This window comes from Scleropages formosus, chromosome 18, assembly GCF_900964775.1.
Source record: "Scleropages formosus chromosome 18, fSclFor1.1, whole genome shotgun sequence".
In the NCBI taxonomy this organism is placed as follows: domain Eukaryota; kingdom Metazoa; phylum Chordata; class Actinopteri; order Osteoglossiformes; family Osteoglossidae; genus Scleropages; species Scleropages formosus.
Window position 1 is genome coordinate 14,419,081 of NC_041823.1, and position 17,088 is coordinate 14,436,168.

At 42.4% G+C, this 17,088-nt stretch overlaps 2 protein-coding genes across 5 annotated transcripts; one reads left to right on the plus strand and one right to left on the minus strand.

The window, feature by feature from the left end:
* Nucleotides 1-1,460: 1,460 nt before the first annotated feature.
* On the plus strand, nucleotides 1,461-7,663 carry notchl (notch receptor, like). The gene is made up of 11 exons (XM_029260073.1): nucleotides 1,461-1,527; nucleotides 2,552-2,696; nucleotides 2,971-3,291; nucleotides 3,640-3,842; nucleotides 4,211-4,526; nucleotides 4,756-4,901; nucleotides 5,287-5,345; nucleotides 5,517-5,646; nucleotides 6,364-6,461; nucleotides 6,599-6,930; nucleotides 7,138-7,663. Exons 1-11 carry the CDS (start codon nucleotides 1,461-1,463, stop codon nucleotides 7,661-7,663), a joined length of 2,343 nt encoding a protein of 780 aa, XP_029115906.1.
* A 1,398-nt stretch (nucleotides 7,664-9,061) lies between these two features.
* Nucleotides 9,062-15,266, minus strand: LOC114909100 (pre-B-cell leukemia transcription factor 2-like). Of its 4 annotated transcripts, none has more exons than XM_029245911.1 (9): nucleotides 14,882-15,266; nucleotides 13,865-13,938; nucleotides 12,249-12,493; nucleotides 11,455-11,645; nucleotides 10,982-11,117; nucleotides 10,493-10,634; nucleotides 10,206-10,270; nucleotides 9,989-10,039; nucleotides 9,062-9,281 (listed from the first exon to the last, which is right to left on the minus strand). In XM_029245911.1, the coding sequence occupies exons 1-9, from the start codon at nucleotides 15,115-15,117 to the stop codon at nucleotides 9,201-9,203; spliced, it is 1,221 nt and encodes a 406-aa protein (XP_029101744.1). In that variant the 5' UTR covers nucleotides 15,118-15,266; the 3' UTR covers nucleotides 9,062-9,200. The 4 variants fall into 4 exon arrangements, with proteins under 4 accessions (XP_029101744.1, XP_029101743.1, XP_029101746.1 ...); XM_029245910.1 differs by having other exon boundaries at nucleotides 10,206-10,300; nucleotides 14,882-15,259; XM_029245913.1 differs by lacking the exon at nucleotides 14,882-15,266 and adding an exon at nucleotides 14,025-14,242 and having other exon boundaries at nucleotides 10,206-10,300.
* Between the last annotated feature and the right edge of the window lie 1,822 nt (nucleotides 15,267-17,088).

Genomic DNA, 17,088 nt, shown 5'->3' on the forward strand with positions numbered 1-17,088 from the left:
ATGTAAAGTGTGTGTATTTTTATGAGTACCATCATTACTAACCATACAAGTACACATTTAAACAGCAGCATATTCCTTTAGTGAGTGCACCCATTCGCATGACTCCTCAAAAAAATAGGGTATGTGAAAATAAAGGACTTCTGTAGGAAATCAACTGTAACTTGTGTAACCACTTATTGCAATTACCTTAATATGCATAGTGATTTTGCTTGTTTATCCAGGATAGGCTCCAGCCCACTGCATCCCTGACTTGGACGATCGGTTAATGACAGTGAGAGTGTGGTTATATTGACACCTAAATGTATTGTGGGGTCTGCTGCAGTAAATTCCCTTTACTCTTCAACCTTCTACTGCCTTTATTGTCTGCCAACTTTGTTCCAACATCTAAGACCAGAAGAGAACCAGGTACAGCCCATTTTCATTAATCATGTGTCTCTGTTCTAAAGTGGACGAGCAAGCAGTTTCTTTTCTTTTGTGTTTAGTAGAAGAAACCACATTACTGTGTATGAAAATGTACTATTGAAGAGTGACCCCAACAAAGATACAAACTCTTACACTTATTTAATATTTCTTACGTGTTTAGTCAATTGGGAAGTGTTTTCTGTTCTCGAGTTAAAAGACATAAACTGACCTAAGAATAGATTTTTGGTTCCAGAGGTCAGCTACAATGAGGAAGCGCACTTCAGCTGCTATACAAAAAGCATTCGATGTGAAGAACGTGAAATTGGTAAAAGCAGCCAAATTGAACTTATTTTTATTTTATATTAATAAATACATTATTTTGTGCAGGTAACAAGTGAGACACTGAATCAAAAGTTACAAAGATTTACGAGTACAGTATATTACTCCTCTGACAAACATCTTCATATCATTTCATATCACTAATATCAACAGTCAATAAAAATTCACAGGCACGGAAATATTTGTCATAGATAATTGCACAAAAATGATACTTGAAAACCTAGTTATTGGTTTAAACATTTAAAATTGTTCACATATATACCATGTATATATAACAGTCATAAACATACACACACACACACACACACACACACACACACACACACACACACACACACACACACACACGCATACACACACCCTATTCCTATTCTTTTCCACACAGTGGGAGGAAGTTGTCCACATATCCGCTGTGCTTCTGGAAAAGAAAAAGAGGGAGGCTGGGGGATGTTGCAGGAGGGAGCTGAAATCAGCATTTGCACGGTCCCATATTCCAAATCAACACTGGGACAGAGCTCACCTCACCGGGACAGTGCTCGGGAAGAACAGTAACACACAGAACAGACCTTCAGACATATTGGGGACAAGAAATTAAAAAAGTGGAACAACAGGCACGCTTGAGGTCTTGACACAGCCGCCCTGCGGGGCGAGGGCGACGAGACTGGGGCCGCGAGCGAGAGCAGCCGTGGCCCGGCCACCATCCTCTTGCCTTCCGAACCATGGATACCAGGCTGTTGGGTGTAAGAGTGACCCTGCTCCTCTGGGGCTGGATAAGGCCATACCAAGGTAAGACTGCAGCGGGTACAGAACCAGATAACTGTTTGGGTGTGGCACGCTAAATAGTACCCTAGGCTAAGACAAAGTCAAAGTCAAGAGGGCCCGAAACAATTTAACGAATTTTCTGTTGCATCAATTATTATTTGAAACATAATATGAATTTATGTGTCTTTTCCATCAATCGTCACTCAGTCAATTGCCTTTCCAAGCAGATCGTAAGTGTAAAGAAATACCAGTTATGTTGGCAAAAGTAAATATTTACAGCAAAAAGCTAACCATTGGTTTCATTTACAAGCTAAACATTCGTCTGTGGACGTCTATTCTTGTCTCTTTGGCTTCATTGTTCCCAGCACACCTGCCAAGTCTATTGTCCATCTGACACGCATTCCTCGCCACCACAGTGACAACCTTCCCTCCAGCCCTCGTCCATTAGCAGCCCTTCCATTTCCTGCCGCTGTCCGCCTTTTCTAGAAACTTCCTGTTTATATCAGGACCCCCACTTTCTGGCATCCTGCACAGTTTAATACAAGGCCAAAGATTTTATGTTGTTGCAGAGGTTTCGGATCCTCTGATGCTGTACACGTCAGCAGCACAGCTTTTAATGTATTGTGTGGACTGAGAAATATTATTAATAGTACACAATAAAGTTATACACAAATATAAGGTGGGCCACAGTTGGCTTCGTTAAACGCTGGTGGGACCCTACTAATCCCTTTTTGCACTTATAGCAAATGTAAAGATACAACATACATTACATTTTTTTAAATATACTCTATTATTCCCCTGGGTTTAACACCTACCAAACAGGGATGTTGAATATGCAAAATGAAGAGGCTCAGTTATTTAGATCATTCTTTCTTGGACTGGTAGGTGCAGTCTATGTGAAGAGTAGATGTCAAAACTGAATCTTCACAATCTTCTTGTTCTTTAATTATACCAGTGTAAACTGATATCTTACCATTATTAATGTTTTTTGTTATTGCTAGTCTCTGGAAGATTGTTTTGCAAATCATATTTCTGGATCTTTCTGTAGTGACAGCTCTTTCTGACCCCTGGGCCCAGTGTCCCTCCAAAGTCTGCAAGGAAAAATTTGCAGATGGATCATGTGAGAAGTGGTGTGCCACTCCCGAGTGTCTGATGGACGGGTTCGACTGCCTGGCAGAGAAGAGACCCTGCGAGTAAGACTGTTTCTTCACACACGAGCAATTCTCTCATCCATACATGTATATTGCAGCACAGCAAACCGAATTAGGGACCCACATAGTAAATCAGTGCCCTGGTCTGAAATGCATGAAAATTTTATACCGATGCCTTGCGTCTAGGTGGTGCTTTTTGGATTTTTCAGCGATATATCTCTTGCCGGGAGTGCAGGTAAAGTGAGGGCTTTAATTCATTTAATTTCTCATATGTTCACCACCTTACTACCATTTTCTGTTTCTCTGTTCCATTCAGGTACATTGACTACTGCAGGGATCACTATGCCAACTCACACTGCGAGCAGGGGTGCAACCGTGCACCCTGTGGCTGGGACGGGAGCGACTGCTTTCTCAGCCAGGCCCCAACATGGGCAAAGGGCACCCTGCTCATCCACACCAAAATTTTATCTCAGGACGTCCCAGCGCAGAACAGGTCCCTGCTTTGGGCCCTCAGCACCATCCTCCAAACTACGGTTACACTGCGTGGTGTTGCGCCCTTTGACCTCAGTCTGTTTGCCCTCCAACCTAACGACCTGCGTGATCTGTTAACACAGAAGTCCACATACAGAGCCAATGGGTAACAGTTTAAAACCGCTTTTTCGATGCCGAGTGTTTGCGGATATAGAGCAATTAATTTTTCACACGCTATTTCACTCTTGGGGAGTGCGGTGGCGCAGTGGGTTGGACCTCAGTCCTGCTCTCCGGTGGGTCTGGGGTTCGAGTCCCGCTTGGGGTGCCTTGTGACGGACTGGTGTCCTGTCCTGGGTGTGTCCCCTCCCCTTCTGGCCTTACGCCCTGTGTTACCGGGTAGGCTCCGGGACCCCGTATGGGACAAGCGGTTCTGAAAATGTGTGTGTGTGTGTATTTCACTCTTTTCTGTCCTTATCGTCCCACGACCCTTTGTCCACTTCCCATCGCCTGACAGCTCGCTGCTCTTCCTCCAAGTGGACAACAGGCCGTGCTCCTCCGCCGCGTCGACCTGCTTCCCGTCTGCAACGCAGGCCGGCAACTTCCTGCGGACCGCGAAGGAAAAGAGTAAATTGCCGCCTTCCTCCCTGCAGGAACTACAAAATGTCTACGAAGTGCGAGGAGTAGAAGAGGAATTGGGGGACCGAGAGAATTACCAAAGTAGGTGTCTCAGTCTTATAGAACATATGTGTTTTCCTGCATGTTTTTTTTTTCAGTGAAAACACTTACTGGATTTTTTCACCAAGTCCACACTTGTATTTATTCTTGTAAATATGTTTCTGTTTGTCTCTCTGAATATGTCTGATGTTCAGGGGAAATTTGTTTGCATGTGAAGACTTTTCCATCGAGTCCTTCCTGCCGAAACTGCTTCCAACTCATTGTCCAGAATTAAAAGACTTTCCCATGTACAGCAATTATTCTTTGCACACGTGCAGAAAGCAGTGGCTGATGTTCAGGCTTAATGTTTCATTCACTTCTTTCATAAAAGTTAGTTTCCCCCTGCTCTTTCTTCCCTCCTCTGTCCACAGTATCCCATTCGTGGCTGTGGCCAGTAGTTGGAGTGACAGTTGGGCTCTTTCTGGCTCTTGTCCTGCTGGTTGCCGTGGCAATAAGACGGATGCGGCGAAGAACACAGGAGAGGGCGGGAGGGGGCAGAGTGCAACATGTATCTACGGTAACTGAGACTAACCACACGGGTCAGCCATGGACACTGCACACGCCACACCGTGGGGAGCGCATGAAAAAGAAGGAGAAAGAGAAGAATGGGAAGAAAAAGAAGAAGAAAGCGAAAGACTCCGGCAAGAGGCGCAGCGAGCCGCTGGGAGAGGATGCCATTCGACTACGGTGAGACAGGTTGCCAGAACCACATTGGAAGTAAAGAAGTTTAAACCTCTTGTGGTTGCAAAGCAATGCAAGAGATTAAGATAAAAAGATACAAAATATTCAAACATCCAAATAAACCTATCTTGCTAGTGCTCATTTGTTGGCGTCCGCAATTCTCCCGAGTGAATATAAATAATAAACGAGTGTAAAACGAGGACCGTCTTCTGTTACTCCCCCCCATTCGCTCCAGGCCCCTCCGAAAGGAAGTCGATATTGGAAGTGACACAGATATTACGCAGAGCTCCATGGAGGACATCAACTCAATCCGTGACCACCGGCCTCAGGAGCAGAAACATTTCCGGGTCGCGGCCAGTCAGCTGCAGTCACCTAGTCAGGGTGGGAAAACGAAAACTTTCTCCACTGGTGCCATCTTTCAAAAACTGCAGCATAAAAATGGCATGGTGGCGCAGCAGGTTTGAGCGGGTCCTGCTTTCTGGCGGGTCGGGGGTTCGAGTCCTGCTTGAGGTGCCTTGCAATGGACAGGCATCCCATCCTGGGTGTGTCCCCTCCCCCACCAGTCTTACGCCCTGTGTTACCGGGTTAGGTTCCGGCTTCTGCCAATGTGTCTGTGAATGTGTTTTGTCCATATGCAATTGCATGAATTTTTGTTTCTGACACAAATACCTGACTTCAGCTGTAAATACACTTAGAAAGCAGTAACGTAACGTGTTTCGGCTCTGAAGTGTGCCAATAAATATTTCTCTGTGAATTTCATGGTCAGTTCCATCAAGAAGGTGGGAAAGAAATTCAACCCCACCGCACAACAGACCTCCTAACAATGTGAGTTTAAACTTTTTTTGTAATATTTCATTTATGGTGTATTTGACTGCAGTACAGAAAACATCACGTTTGTTCACGTTTTATGTCCAAAATCGAATGCAAATTCGGAAGGAATCTGGAGTGTTGTTTTGTTCTTCACTGTTTGTTCACTGACATCTCTCTGCGTTGTAGTCTGCCCCAGTCCAGTGGTGTGGTCCGGATGGATCCGTGGTTCTAATCCGTGCAGTTAGGAGCGGCCTGGACCGGGTGGTACTGGAGCTGCTGAGAGCCGGGGTACCAGTCAACAACACCGACCACACCGGTACTGCCCTCTACACACCATTCCACTGAAGGACTGTATAAGTGCATGGGACGTGGTGGTATTCTGTACTGACAGTTACACTGATTTATGAATGCAAAGAATAAATGAATTCAACAAAAGAATAAAACATTGTTGATTATCTCTGCTGAAAATACTTAATGACAACACGGAGCCTGTATTTCACTGTTTCAGTCGTGTCATAATTTGGAGGTAGGTTGTCAGTGTGTAATCTGTTCTGCCTTTGTCTGGTTCTCCCCACATACCATTCCTTTTTTTCCTGTCACCAACTCTTCCTCATGCTCTTCCTCACCCCAGCTCCACTGCTCCCCTCCTCCGATTCAGAACAGAGTTAATGTACTGTAGTCCAGTCAGTGAAGATGTGCTGTATTAAATTCCTATGATTCTCTCTCTCTCTCTCTCTTTCTTTCTCTCGTCCCTCGCCACTTGCTTTCATGGCCTGCTCACGCATCCTTCTCTCTTTCCCTCTTTCACCCATTATTCCTTCTCCTTCTTACTCCTTCTTCCACTCTGCCATCCACGGCTGCCTTCACGCTTTTTATTTTTTTGCCGAACTAATCTCCTTTCTGCACCTCGTTCTCTTTTTTTGTCCCACCTCCAACTTTTCGCTCCGTCCTTCCCTTACTTCTCTTTCCGGACGAAATTCCCCTCATATCTCGTATCTCCACCCTCTCTTTGTCAACTCAATCTCTGCCCCAGGGAGGTCTGCCCTTCACTGGGCATGTTCAGTCAATAACCTCTCCCTGGCTCGGACCCTCGTTCGCTACGGCGCGCTAGTGGACTTGCAGGATTACAAGGTAAGTGGCTTTTTTTAGTTTTTAATTTCAGTTTATATTTTGGCTCCTTAATGAGGCTAATGGAGTTACAGTGCTGTACTCACTGGTGTAATTCAGGACTTGGAGTGTAAACCCGAAGCACTGTCTCTCTTTGGCAGGGTGAGACTGCTCTGTTTCTCTCTGCCATCTATGGCTGCTACGACACTGCCAGGTTCCTCCTCCTCCATGGGGCAAACTCCCATTTGCCTGACAGGCGAGGTCGGCGCCCGCTGGACGTTGCACGCGAGGGGTTTCATCAGCAGGTCCTGGAACTCCTGTTGGCTCACAGGCCTCAAAGGGCACCTACCTTGATGAACCCTGGCAATGACGTGCAATGGAGCGATCCAGCCTTCCCGTACGACCAATGGCTTCCGGCACCTGGTCTTCCTGGGAGAAGCGCCTCCTTTTCCGGGGTCATTGGTTACAGGGAGACGTCGCCGCCTCACCCCAGGTGACGTGTTCTAACTTGTTTGTTTCATTAGCCGTTGAATATTATAAACAGCTTAGTTAACGGCGCCAAAAGGGTCTGAACTTTGTGTCAGTCTTTGCAGTAAAAGCCATTTCAGCAAAAAAAAAAAAACGAAATTAATACTGAACGAATACTTTCGGAAAAAGATCAGTTAATTCATCAAATCAATCATTGTCTAAATGTTCGCAGTGAATGGTCGGTGGGGAGAGGACGATGCGTCTCCCCTCAGCATTGGCGCCCCCAGCCAAACCAGTCAGCTACAGCACTGGTCTCTCCCAGAATCCTCGCCCGTCCATCTCGTCCCATCAGCACCTTACAGGAGGTCACCTCAGAGGCTGAGGAGGAGGAGAGGGAAAGGCCAGTGGAATCTGGCCGGGCAGCCACGCCCCACCTAATGTCCCCTCAGCCAGCACCCAGGCAGCGGTCCTTCTCGTGCACGCAGCATGCCCTGCAGCGCCGCTCCACCCTAAATCAGGTAGAGAGCTCCGTGGCATCAGCGCCAGCGAAGGCAGCCAGCGAGCAGGTAGACAGAATAACGTCGGTCCCTGCAGGAAGAGCCTCGAGCCATTCGGAGACCAAGCCTGCCGACCTTCCAGCAAAGGCGCAGTCGGACTCCGAGACAAGAAGCGGTTGGAACTGTGTCCAGAAAGCAGAGATCGAGGGGGCAAACTATAACGCAGCAAATTCCGAGCCCTCTACCCAAACTGTCCTGTGAGAGAGAAAGACTCAGTGGAATTTATACACCGGACACAGCAAACGGGTTTTAAATTAGAGCACTTATCCATACAGTTGACGCATTTTCACACCAACAGAAATTAAACATCTGTACTCTAATTAAGCTATGCATTGATATATTAAAAATGTATTTGATATCTTCCTGTAAAATAAATGACAAAGAATGTAACAGACTATTTGTATCATATGATTAGTTTATTTTCTCAGGTGATTAAATATAATTTATCACGTGGTCACCTTTAAAAGTCTGGTTTAACATTTCAATATAAACTGTATATCTTTGTCACAAGCAGTTTCCCATTTTTGCATTTAATTACACCTCTCGAGATTACTCAAGAACATTTACAAAACCTAACTGTACAGTACCTGTATTTCTGAAGCTAACCAAATATTGTAATAAAAATGTACATTTTCAAATGTTGTTTGATATCACTTACCCTTACAAAATAAGAGCAAACATTTGTGACACCTTTGTGGAAAAAAACCTGCATATTTAATGTCAGTTATAGAAAGGTGTTATTCTAATGTTATATTGAAACATTTTAATTTGAGAAAAAGGGACTTACAGCTAATGCAAATACTTTTTCAAAGATGTACATTTTAGATATTATTTACACACATTGCCATATTTTTACAGAAACGGTTCATTTCAAATGGTTTCAGTTAAAAAAAACAACACACATTAAAGGAACACATTTAATCCAAGAAAAACCAAGGTGTGTTAAATTGTGTTGCTCACATTTACAGTTGTAAATTTGTCCATTTATATCCAAATGGACAACTAACTCCACAACTCTTATGCAAACTCCATATTAAACAGAATACCGCTCCACCAGAATAAAGCAATGGACAGAAGCATAGTGTGTACAGACAGTCTTTATTGCAAAAGAGGTAGAGAATACAGGTGTTTCACTGTACAGAAAAGACAGCACTGTTTTAATACACTCATTCAAACTGTAAATATAGACAAGACACATCCAACTCATTCATATAATAGATACACACTCACACACGCACACTCACACACAAGCTCAGTAGAAAAAAGGTGAAACAAGCACAAAAAACAACAATCTTTGGATTTATCTCTATTGCCACCTTGTCCTCACACTGTACTTTCACCTATTATCTGAGCTAGAAAAAAAAAAGGGTTAAAATAGTTATAGTAATATAGCAATAATATCAGTGATAATGTAGTTTCCCCAAGCCCTCCCAGTCTCTCATTCAGCTCTCACACGGCAGTAACAAGTAGGTAAAGTGGTGAAAAACCCAATCCCAGTACTAAATGACATACAGACCTCACACACGCAGATCCATACAAACAGGATGGTGATGTACACTAAATGGACGCTTTAAAAAAAAAAAAAAACAAAGGAAAAAAAAAAGGAAAAAAAAAAAAAAAAAAAAAAAACAAAATGCCAGCCGGAGTGGGACATCAATCAGTCTCCTCTGTCAGTCACCAGCACAGACACACCCCTTCCCTCTACCCAGAGAAACCTCGATGCAAAGGGCATGGGGCGTCAGTTGGAGTTCTCCGAGTGGTCACTCCCAGGAGATGTTACCGAAGGGGGAGAGCCTGGTTCCTGCCAGCTTCCATTAGTCTAAAAGAAGAATTAAATGGAAATTAAGATGCACATGGTGGAGCACTGGGGAACCATTTAGCCATCACCTTTTACTACTGATGTCAACCACAATTCATACAAGACATTTGTTAAAAAAAACTTCATTCGTAAAGTTTCAAAAAACTTTTACAAAAAAAAAAAAACACCCTAAAAATGACTTTACACAAGACCCGTTTTATTTATTGCATCATTTGACGGCTAAAAACAGCATCTTTTCATCTAGAACACTATGCAGAAAAAGTATAAAACTGAAAACTAACTATATTCAGTTAGTGCGTGAAGTATATTCACCACCAAAAATAATAATTAGTGCAATTTACTATTATTTTAGCTGATGTCTTTTTCCAAGGTCACTTAAAATGTCAGGTTTCTATACTAAGCTACATACAATTATTTACCCATTTAAGCAGCTGGGTAATTTTTACTGAAGCTATTCAAAGCAACAGCTATCATCACACTACTTCCTACCTCACATATATTTTGTATAACTATTTCTCTTATTTCCATGGCAGGATGACTCAAAGATAAGGAAACTGTAGCAAGTTAGTGGGGAGAAAATATCGAATTTCATGCAAAAAGAAAGAAGCTTCTTTCTTTTACAACCATTGACAAGAATGAAAAAATAGGTGTGTGCAATTAACAATCTGAATGGTTTTGACACGGAGAAGAGAGATCACACTTCTCACCCGGTTCTCTCTGGGGCTGTAGAGTCTCTCCGAAAAACGGGACTGGGAGTCCTAGCAGACCGTAAACAGAAAAAAGTTAAAAGCAAAGCATTTAAAACCATAATAAATGTATACAGGCAAACAAGTGCAATAAATATGAAAAATGCACATCTTGGTAGTGACAGCAACAGTATGCTTAACTATAATTACTATACAGTAAAATACAACAGTATGGTACCTGAGCTCCCATGTGGTAGGCTGTCTGTTCTCCATTCATAGGAGGAACTCCCAAAAAGAGATCAGCTGACCCAGAGAGAGAGAATGAGCCTGAGCCTGCAAAATGCAGGTGGAGGTCACACCTCAAATAAGGTCTTTAAAGCCTAATTACCTGAAGTCTATGCTAATTACCCGTAAATGTTACAAAGTAAAAAATGTAACATTTACATGGAAGTGAAACTGAGGAAATACATGCAAGAGACACACACACAGCCGTAGTTCCCAACTTTGCACCTTGCTTCATCTCACCGGTGGAGTTTGGAGTGTGTGGAGACTCCTCACTCTGCGTGGCTCCTATGGCTGTCTTCATGGCATAGAGATTGGCCTCCTCCTGAAACTTGCCAATGTTCTTCTTGTAGCGGATACGCTTGTTACCAAACCAGTTGGACACCTATTGCGCCAACAATGAGAACAGACATCAGAAAGGTCACCTCTGCCTCACAAAGAGTATTTCAAGTATGAATGTACAAACAATACTCAAAATAAATGAAAATGATAAAACTAAACAGAGCAATTACAACAATGTGAAATTCACTCTGGTGATAGCACATAAATGTAAATTTGAATAACACAATGTAGGTTATATTTTTTGGGTAACTACAATGTACTATTTCTTATTGAGGTGAAACAAAAGCCTATTAGTTTTACAACTAATGAGAAATTGTTTACACTCTGAAAACTGCTAACAGAAACATACTCTGCAGTGTACCCTTAGAGGTGCCCACCAAAGATACCTACCTGAGAGACAGTGATTCCACACTGTTTGGCAAGTTCTTCCTTGGCTTCTTCACTTGGGTATGGGTTTGATAGGTGGGAGTAAAAATACTCATTTAGGATCTCTGTTGCCTGCTTGCTGAAGTTACGCCGCTTGCGCCTGTAAAACAAAAAAAAAAAAAAAAATACATACATACATAAAAGTCATTAATGTCTATGCTTCAAAGTCCAGATACACTCAAACCACACTCATGACTCCATTAGGTTGACACAATGATTTTTGGGGTACCCATCATTGTGAGAACTTCACATTGAACTTCATTCAATACAATAAATTATCCCTAACCTTAATTCACAACTAAAAGAATACAAGTTTATTTAGGCTACTCAACTTATCAAAGATCGGATATCTTGTGGTGACGAAAAGTCTATTTTCAGAGATAACCCATTCACGTTCTCAATAAGGTTGGAAAAAGAAACAATAAATGCCCACAAACCTGGCATCTAAGAAGCGAGAACGGAGGATCATGACAGCCTCACAAGTGCTCTGTTTGAGCTGTGTCTGGATGGAACTAAACTTGCGATGAATTATGGCCACCATGCGTTCTATCTCTCGAGGGGAAACAGGCCGTGTACGAGACTGCTCTCTCAGCAGGTTCATCACATGGGTTGTGAACTCACTGCATGCCTGCAGGAAATAGGCACTGGTCAAGACCACTGAGCTTTCTACAATGACAGTTTCACGCTCTGTTACACAACACTTTTTTATATGGAATAAGTAACAACTTAATTCTTAATTCAAAACCAAAAACCATTCACTTGTACAACTACTTGGCCATTTTAAAATGTTTAAGACAGGAAACTGCTGGGGGGGGGGGGTCTGAATGAGAAAAACCATCATTTTCTAAGAACCAGCCTTCATGTATAATATATATGTGAACAGGACCCTGCAATTTTCAAATGAGCTTTTCATTAGCAAACTGGATTAATCACTTTAATTAAATAGACTAGACTCCAGCCCCTGGACTTAACAGTGGGCTCATAAAAACTAAATTAGCACAGTGGCTGCTCTCCAATCCAAGACATAACATGCCACTCAGTAAAGTTACCAGTGAGCCATCCGAACATTCTCTTAATATATACAGCATGACGAAGCGCCAAACCGTCTAAACATAACAATAACTGTACATAAAACTTTGCCTCTTGAATACTTATTAATTTAAGAAATACTAGAAAATGATTTAACATTGACTTGACAGGTGCGAGCACCGATGCGAAGGCCATTGAGCACCTGCTCATACTTCTCAAGCTCAGTGTGGTAGATAGTGCGGATCTGGCTCAGCTTGCTCTTGTAGTCAGAGTGCTCCAGGGAGCTGTCGGGTGACATCCCGCCTGAACTGGTGGCTGCAGACACTGCAGCCGCTGCTCCGCCTCCTTTCTCCGGTCCTGCGACACCTTCCGCCAGCAGCATGTTGTCCAGCCGTACGAGCTGTGGGTCCTGCGGTTCCTCCTCCTGAGTGCTGCGCATGGACAGGCCTGCAATGGACACGTCAGTTAGCCAAACCCGGCCAATCAAAAGTTAGAACAACTACACATTGGCCTCAATCAAGTAGAATGGTTTTTTTTTTTTTTTTTTTTTTACACAAATTCATAGGGCAGAACCAAATTCCATATAATAATTAACCATCAAAATTAACCCTGTCTACTATTATTATTCTTTAATTAGCTGACTTTGTCAAAGGTGATTTAGGATACTTGACGACATGATTTACTTAAGCAGCAGGACATTATTACTACATCAATTTGGGGCAAGTACCTTGACCACAGGTAGTACAGCATTCAGACTGAGAACCTTCTGATTGCAGGGTAACTGCATTTTACTCTATACTCCCTGCTGGCCCCAGTTTAACTGTCAAGCCACCTGTTTACCAGTTTATGGAGGACAAACCCTATGGTGTACAGCTAGTTACTTGTAACAGCACTTGCCACCTCCTAAGCTAATGTACCCTTACAAACACTATTGGAGCACAACTCAAAAGAACTGTAGTTTACTCAAATCTCTACCAACAAAAACAGCAAGTTGTAAAGACAGTTTTTTGTGGATACACTAATTTTTTGTCAAAGTTAAAAGTAATAACGCAGCACAGTACAGCAAATGTGTGATACCAGGCAGTGAGTTAACTTGTATTTTAAAGAACGTTTTCTTCTCCGGTAAACCTTACGTAAATACAATAACTTAGCGACTTCTGCTTGCATAATTTCGATCCATTTTTATTGAACAAATTGGTGCGCCTGCAAATTGGCAAATATACCTCAGCATAACTAACTAAACAAGTCGTGAGTTATACCAGATCATGTACCGAACTTACGTAGCATGTTACACAATCTTCGAGCACAATTAGCTTTCAACAGCAATTTGTTAGCGGTTTTAGTTTTTGCAACATAAATGGCCTGTAGAAGAGAATGCGGTACCGAGCTCGGCCATTCGGCTCCACACTCGTTCATCCATTTTTATGAAGTTGTTATTCTCTCCGTCAAGATCCTCACAGGACCAGACGAGCCAAAATGGCGCCGGAGACGAACCAGCCCACTGCTTCGGTACTTTCACCGAAACTGTTCCAGCATTTTAAAGCACACACCAACAGTCGTGAACAATGATTAAACGAATGTAACCGACTGAGGCCATATCATACAGCAGCGCCACAGACTTCTCAAATAATACTAGTATTTCTGAAGAAGTCTCTCGGAGCATTTGAACCAATATGGCGCATACGCGGATTTGTTTTTTTTTTTTTCTTCTTTATGGACCGAGTCGAAAGGAAGCACAGACAATACAAACTTTTAACCAAATTAGTAAAATGTTCCTCCAGTCATATGTCCCCTTCCCCCATACTAAAGAAAACTCACCGGTTTTCTCTTTGATCTCACACAACACGCTGAACAAAGCCGGTTTCATTCGGTGACAATTCAAGGCGTGTTTTCTGTCGAGTAAAAAAATAAATGAATTAATAAGGCCATTGGTAACTGTGGTCAAGCAAATGTCTTAGAAAATATATTTTTGTGTTACTTAGTCTCCGCCGTTGGACTGGGGGACAGTATTTTGTTCGTGGCATGTTTTCTCCCACCACCAGATCACGCACGGAATGGATTTGCACATTTGCAGTGCCGATTGCCAGCGCGCTCCCGACCGGCCGAGCCGCAGACTCAGAGCAGCGGGCCGCGTACAGTTCTCTAAATACACACTGTAACATGACTTATTTCATGCCAGAGTTCACAGGCATACCATAAATGCCCATACAGCAACCGCTCCTTTACCAATACAACAAGACAAGATCCCAAAACACATGGCAAAGCTTAAAACGTCAACACTACACTGCTTGCTACCATAGAGTGAACAGTTCGCTAAGTATGATCCTGTGAGAACGGCGTTAAAATGTAATGACATTTCAACTTATCGACTATTATTCCATTGAAAATATAAGAAATCACCAGTACACGAAGCAAAAAGGTAACCTAGGCAACAAAAAAGCGAACAGCACAGCCGGCTAACCAGTTCAAATCAATTAGCCAGCTAGCTACAAATCACAACATGGAGTTAGCTAATTAACAACCCCTTTGATATTGTGTGCGACTTCTTAATGCTGTAATTTGGTGCACACAGGCAATGAGATTATTAGTCTAATAAAAAAAAAAAAATCAATGCTGTACATCAAGAAACGTATAAATATGGACAATATCTTCTAGTTAACACCCTGTCAGTGCTACATAGCGGGCTATTCCATTAGCTGACAACACTCATCTGTACTACTGTCAAAAAAAAACTTGCCCAACTTATAATGGGCACTGTGCCAAATTTAGCAAGTACCTACAACTATTTAGTCACAATAAATATTGTGAGTTATTCGGAGTTAAAATATGTCTAACTTTGCTTGGGCTTCATCCAGACTCTGGTCGGTGATGGTCATTATTTGCTGCAAAATATCCCCAATGTCTCTGCGATTCTCAAGTCCGTTTTCGGAGCCGTCCAGGCCCGGCTCTCCGTCGGAGCGGTGTTGCGAGGACGGGTGGACCGAGTTGAGCGGCTGCAGTCCGGGGTGAGCGTTCAAAGAGAGGCCGCGGCCCGCAGGCCCGTTCCCCGTCAGCGGTTGCTGCTGCAGCATTGTGCGCCGTGGCTTCACTCAGTGTGGCAGTGTGTTTCCACACGCAGGCTCCCGTTGAAAAGTTACACACAGCAGGGTCCCCTAGCGCTTCGCCGAGAAACGACGGCATGGGAGTGCGGTGTTAGGGCCAAATTAACTCGTTTATTACCTTTCCCCGGAATAACAGTGACATAAATCACACGTGTTACAACATGTATACACGATGTGTCGAGCGATTATTTGTAACCGGTTTCTGCTGCTATTTCAGTCGAAGTAAATGAACTCTTTTCTTTGACTCTCTTTTTTGCCACACACTTTGTTTACAGCTCTTATGTTCCCAATTATTGTTGTCATACCTTGACGGTACGTAATTGTTTCTGTCAAGTAAAAATTTCAATGTATATAATTAATATTCAACATATAATAAACTAGTAACTATGAGCTTAAGCTTAAGAACTCCTTGTTGTTATGCTTTTCCTAACTGTGCAGAAAGTATGTTGGAGTAGGGTATTAATACCGTACATAAGTTGGACAAAATATGAATAAACAAAAAAAAAAAAAAAAGATTGTCACGTAACGAATGGGGAGTATGGCACTTTTTTGTCTTCAGTCCTTAAGATGTTGTCATGTCATTCCTGAACTGCAGGTAGTGGGACACTGGACAACTCTTGCAGAAGAAAATTCTCCAGCATTTATTTGACAAATGAAGAATCTGAAAATGCACTGTGCTCTCCAGAACTGCCCTCAACGGTCCGGATGCCTGCCAAGGATGGCTTTTGTTGACTTGTGTTGAAAGCACCTTTTGCGTCCTCTTGTTATCTGAGGAAACAAGTGTTTTGCATCTCATGCATAGAAATGCTTCCTTTTCTCTTGTATGAGCCTTCTTTGCAGTCACCAGTCACAATCAATGACTCTCCTACGACAGCTGCCAGCACCATTATTATAAATCCATTCCCATGTTGAACAGTTTACCTTTACATTCCTTCATTTAGCAGATGCTTTTCTTCAAAGTGACATACTTCTCATAAATGCAGTGTGCGTATCACATGTGATAATTACGTTATATTTGATATAGTTGATAATAATGATGAAATACTTTGGTTTTCTCCAAGCATAAATTTGTCAAAATATGCAAAAAAGCTGAACACAATCTCCTGTGATACCTTATACCACTTCTTGTTGGTGCAAATTTTGCTCTTCACTGCAGATTACAGGTTTTTGTACGCTGGCCTTCGATACAAGTAGTTCTAAATGGCAGTTGTACTGTAAATATCATTAAAATAAAGTAAAATTGCATTGTCGACATTGGACTGTTTAAGGTGTACCCTGACAAACCCAGCACCCATCATCAAGTGAAATCTGTTCTGTGAACTTTACTTCCCATCTACCAGGTGGAGAAAGATGGTGGCATCAAAATCCCAGCATCAGTAGATCTGTAAGTGTTTTTTGTGTTCCACTGATATCACATTTCTGCACGATATGATAGTTTCGTTTTCCTGTCAGTATGCCTTTTGCATGCAATTTTAAGACGTTGTTGAAATGACTCAAGAAAGATAAAAATGTAGCATAAAAAGTAGTCAAATATTTTTCCACAATGTGGCCATGCTCCTGTAAAATGGCTTCTTATTCCTTGGCCATTATACAACGATGCAGAAGAGTCACTGGACCTAATGACTCCCACATGATGTTTGCCTGTGCTGTTACACATTACCCACTATGTTTAACAGCTGGCAATAGACATTGTACATTGAAGGCATCCTTTGACTCTCTCCAAATGTCAACCTTTTTGGATATTGAAAATAAGGTAAAAATAACTCTTCAGACCATATTACTGTGTTCCATTGCTCAGGGGTCTAGGTTTTGTGTTCCTTAAAAAATTAAAATTTTTTTGTGGACACTGGGTCACACAGGTGCTATATCAGTTCTGTGGTGATTTCCAAGGCTGTGTTTTTGTGGTATTTATATATTATATATATATCCTGTCAATGAGCT

What these genes read in the sequence shown, in the direction of transcription:
- notchl (XM_029260073.1), top strand. Translation starts at nt 1,461, where the DNA reads ATGGATACCAGGCTGTTGGGTGTAAGAGTGACCCTGCTCCTCTGGGGC. An exon ending in ACAACAGACCTCCTAACAAT is followed by an intron (nt 5,346 to 5,516) that starts GTGAGTTTAAAC and finishes TCTGCGTTGTAG; the next exon opens with TCTGCCCCAGTCCAGTGGTG. An exon ending in ACGTCGCCGCCTCACCCCAG is followed by an intron (nt 6,931 to 7,137) that starts GTGACGTGTTCT and finishes AAATGTTCGCAG; the next exon opens with TGAATGGTCGGTGGGGAGAG.
- LOC114909100 (XM_029245910.1), bottom strand. Translation starts at nt 15,117, where the DNA reads ATGCTGCAGCAGCAACCGCTGACGGGGAACGGGCCTGCGGGCCGCGGC. An exon ending in TGAGATCAAAGAGAAAACCG is followed by an intron (nt 12,494 to 13,864) that starts GTGAGTTTTCTT and finishes TGTCCATTGCAG; the next exon opens with GCCTGTCCATGCGCAGCACT. An exon ending in GTGGAATCACTGTCTCTCAG is followed by an intron (nt 10,635 to 10,981) that starts GTAGGTATCTTT and finishes TTGGCGCAATAG; the next exon opens with GTGTCCAACTGGTTTGGTAA.